Source organism: Poecilia reticulata, unplaced genomic scaffold (assembly GCF_000633615.1).
Source record: "Poecilia reticulata strain Guanapo unplaced genomic scaffold, Guppy_female_1.0+MT scaffold_159, whole genome shotgun sequence".
In the NCBI taxonomy this organism is placed as follows: Eukaryota; Metazoa; Chordata; class Actinopteri; order Cyprinodontiformes; family Poeciliidae; genus Poecilia; species Poecilia reticulata.
The window spans coordinates 131,388-135,745 of NW_007615017.1; the positions used below are offsets into that span (position 1 = coordinate 131,388).

Below are 4,358 nucleotides of genomic sequence, written 5' to 3' on the forward strand. Positions count from 1 at the left end.
TTGTCTTGAAATGTTAAATGTACATTAAATTATGTAAATATATTCTTTAATAAAACTGTAAAAGTTTCTGTTCATCAATTCAATATAAAAATGATCAAATCAAACATTGAGCTCTTTATTCAGAAAACTATTCAATAATCACATCAAAAGTTAGAAACTGTCTTTAGTCATTTCTCTGACTGCCAAATATATTAATGTGTGATAAAATGTGTCAATGGCAGAAATGAACTTAAAACACTTTGTAAAACGGCAGTTAAGTTTAGTCGAGCTTTAAATTTTCATAAAGTTGTAACAAGTTAATCAGTGACTGAACCAAACTCATCTAAACATTTACATTTTAGTTTGACTTTTATGGATCTCAATAGTTTACTGACAAAAACATGTTTAGCGTCACCACTTACAGCCCGAACACATTAAAACGTTTTGAACTGTAACTCTGCCGACCCCCCAAAGCTGCTCTGACAGGATTCACCCAATAATGAAACGGATTTCCTCCCTGAGCTCCAACTGGCTCAACTTCTGGAATATTTTATCTAAAATGTTCTGTTCATTCAGTGTTTTGCAAAAAAATGTTGAAATATAAATTATGTTCCTTTTTTAATTCAGTATTTGATGAAAATATAGCCCTTCATGGAAGGAGGGACAGCCCAGCCTCTAAGACTAAACTCAGGATTTTAAGAAAATCGCCACTCATCAATTAACTGATAGTCTATCAATGAGATCAATCAACTTTAGTTGAACTGAATCAATAATCTGCATCACAAAATACTTAATAACGGTGAACATTCCTGCATTGTCTTAAAACGTACAATTCTTCCTTTGTGTATCTACATGTGATGTTTTCCAGCAGTCCTGTTTGAAAAGGATTTGTCTTGAACTGCCAGGTGACCATTCAAAGCGAACCAGTGGATAAATCCTGTCCGTCTGCTGCATGTCTGGTTAAACTGGACTCAAGTCAAAATCTTTGCTCACAAATGTCACAACTATACGGTTTGTTTCCTGTGTGGATTCTCATTAAATTTGACTTTTTGTGAATCTTCTTCACAAACATTGCAGCCTAATGGTTCATCCCGTGTCGACTGTCATGTGACGGTTTAAAGCAGACTTTTTGACAGATCTTTCACAGCCAAAAGGTTTTTCTCCTGTGTGGCTTTTCACATGTCTGTCCATTGGTGTCTGTACAAAAAGCAAAGTGTGCGGACACACAAAGGCAGTTCAGAGACACCGACTCGGCTGGGTAGCCATGTTTCTCAGACTGCACCCAGAGAAACCCATTCTTGAACGGCAGAACAAGCATTTATTGTTCCCTAAGCAGGTTCTCCTCCAGTGTGGATCCTCATGTGATTTTTTAAGGCAGGTTTTGCAGTAAATCTTCGACTACATACATCACAACCAAATGGTTTATCTCGCCTGTGGATCGTCATGTGACCGTTTAAAGCAGACTTCTGAAAAAATCTTCGTCCACAAACGTCACATCCAAAAGGTCTTTCTCCTGTGTGACTTTTCACGTGTCTGTTTAGATTTGACTTGAATCGAAATCTTTGCTCACAAACATCACAGCTAAACGGTTTGTCGCCTGTGTGGATTCTCATGTGGCAGTTTAAATGAGAATTTTCACTGAATCTTTTCCCACAGACATCACAACCAAACGGTTTATCCCCTGTGTGGATTCCCATGTGACGGTTTAAAGCAGACTTTCCGATAAATCTTTGCCCACAAACATCACAAATAAATGGTTTGTCTCCTGTGTGGACTCTCATGTGACTTTTTAAAGTTGATTTTAACCTGAACTTCTGTTCGCAAACATCACAAATAAATGCTTTTTCTCCAGCATGAATTCTGATGTGATTGTTTAAAGTTGACTTATTACGAAAGTTTCGTCCACAAAAGTCACAGCTAAAAGGTTTGTCTCCTGTGTGAACTCTGATGTGTCTGTTTAAACTTGATTTAACTCTAAATTTTTGTTCACAAACCTCACAACTAAATGGTTTTTCTCCTGTGTGAATTTTCATGTGTCGATTTAATTTAGACTTAACTCTAAATCTTTGTTCACAGACATCACACCCGTAGGGTTTCTCTCCTGTGTGGCATTTCCTGTGTTTGTTGAGATAATCTTTCCTGTTGAAACATTTACCGCAGTCAGGACAACTATACAGCTTCAGAGGAGGCTGGACCTCGCTGGCTGAGCTTGAAGCCGTTCCTGCTGAGTGATCGGCCATGTGACTCTGAAGGCGGCGCTGCTTGTTAAACTGCTGGCCACATTCAGAGCAGCTCAGGGATCTGCTGACGTCTGACTCAGGAGTCCTGCTCTCCTTCCACTCATCATCACTGTCTTCAGTTTCAGACCCTGAGTCAGGCTGCTCCTCATCATCTTCCTCTCCCTCAGGTTCTGCTTTCAGGTTCTGCTGAGCTGAGCTGCTGCTTGGCAGTTCTCCATCTTCTGTTTGACGAAGATCAGAGATCAGAGGTTCGTCTTCATCATCTTCACTCTTTATGAGAACAGCAATGACTGGAGACCTGGAGGCATCAGCCTCCTCCTTCACGCTGAGCGGCTCCCCCTGCTGGCTGCTCCAGGGCTCCTCCTCTTCCTCCTTCATGTGGACGGGCTCTGGGTGGTTCTGGTCCAGATCAGGACTCGGTTCTTCTTTAACCAGCAGAACCTGATGAACATCTGCAGGGAACACAGAAAGACAGGGTCAACCTGGGGAACAGCTCTACCGTCCTCAGATCTTCCTCAGAACGATCCGATCCGATCATACCACTTTATTTCAAAAGCAGTGAAATACAAAATACCAGCTGACCCAATAAAACGACGTGATCAGCCTCAGACTCGCATGTGGTCCAAAACTTTTTCTGCTGGGCTCCCATTTGGCCAATAAAGACATTTCCATGCCTCCACCAACCCCGTCAAAAATCTATTACACTCAAGTTTGGGCATCGATTCTCCCAGAATGGGTCAAACATTTAATTTCTGGTTCAAGGCCACTGACTCTCCACGAAGAAGAATGTGCACGCAAACATTGAGGCCACAAGCAGCAAAATGAGTCAGAAACAGATCAGATGTCTTTGGAAAGTTTCTCTGCAAAGAGGAAAAGGTCCAGAGAAGAAACAGGAGAATGGATTCATCCCGGACCGGTAGGTGAGTCCCACATTACAAGCCGCTCTGTGTAACATGCGGCGACCAGCTGCTAATGAGGCAATGAAGCTTCAAGCTGCTTCACCACGTAGAGACCAAGCAGGCTGTGGATATAAGCAACACTTCAGGTGTTATTGTCTCCCATCTCTCCCTGATGGGACCGTCTGGTTGCAGAGAAACAAGCTCAGGGCTCCGTTAGTCATTATCGTGAGTTAAAATGTTCACAAAAGTAAAATGTTTGTTTTGGTGGCTCTTCTGTATCTTATTTTGAAAGGATATGTAAACGTTACCATAGCGACCAGAGTCAGAGCGTTTGGGTCGAGAGGAGATGAGTAGAGCTTGTGAGTCTTAAGTCTGTTTAGACAGAAAGATTTCAGAATGTCGGCCGATTCTCCAAACCTCTGTGACCACAGAGCTGATAAAGTCCAACAGGTTCGATCGGTTCGTGTGTCCAAGGCAGGAGCAGCAACACGAACCGATTCCAGTCAGAACATCCCGATTCCAGAGGATAATCCAGTAAAACCCCCAACATAGCAGGAATTTAGAATAACCAACACGGATGACGATGTAGAAACAATAGTGATAGTTTGTGGAGTCATTTTAGAGATAAAAGACGTAACAAAAAGAAAAGGAGGTGGATGAAAGACGACGGGAGCACCCGCTCTATTTGCTGCTCTATGATTTGGAGGTGAATGTTTTTTGATAGTTAACATTTTTAACTGAATAAACATAATAATGACCTCCACAATCACTTTGTTTATAATGTAACAAGAGAAACAGGTAAAAATTATTCTGCCCACAGTGTTTAATAGGCAGGATTAGCTAGTGGGGCTAATTAGCAATAAAGCTAACCGGCCCATCACACAACATGGGGCGGCTAGGCTAGCGGAAACAGACCCACAAATTCTGTTTCGAAAGTAAATACAAAGTCCTTTTGCCTCTCATGGATCTTTGACAGCTGGAACCAACAACCAACATTCAACACATTCAGTTTTAAGTGCTGCTTCACGGAAATAAAGCCACGATTCACTACAAACGCCGACCTGCAGTGGCTCCTCTAAAAACTACCCTGTGGTCTTACCCATAGACATAAGAGTAGACCCCGCACTGGCTGTTCCGGCGCAGGAAATACGGCGGCCATCTTGGAGAGGTCGTCCCTCCTACTTTGCTCAACCAAAACAGCAGAAGATGCCTCAGCACTGAGGATATTGTTGTTCTGATC

At 42.2% G+C, this 4,358-nt stretch overlaps 1 protein-coding gene across 3 annotated transcripts in view; it reads right to left on the reverse strand.

The window, feature by feature from the left end:
* Positions 1-186: 186 nt before the first annotated feature.
* LOC103460040 (gastrula zinc finger protein XlCGF57.1-like) overlaps positions 187-4,358 on the reverse strand; it is a 12,006-nt gene continuing 7,834 nt past the window's right edge. For all 3 annotated transcript variants that reach the window (XM_008402005.2, XM_008402007.2, XM_017303066.1), the window contains one exon: positions 187-2,671. In XM_008402005.2, the coding sequence (XP_008400227.1) occupies positions 1,308-2,671 (1,364 nt within the window). In that variant the 3' untranslated portion in view covers positions 187-1,307. The remainder of the gene's footprint in view (positions 2,672-4,358) is intronic.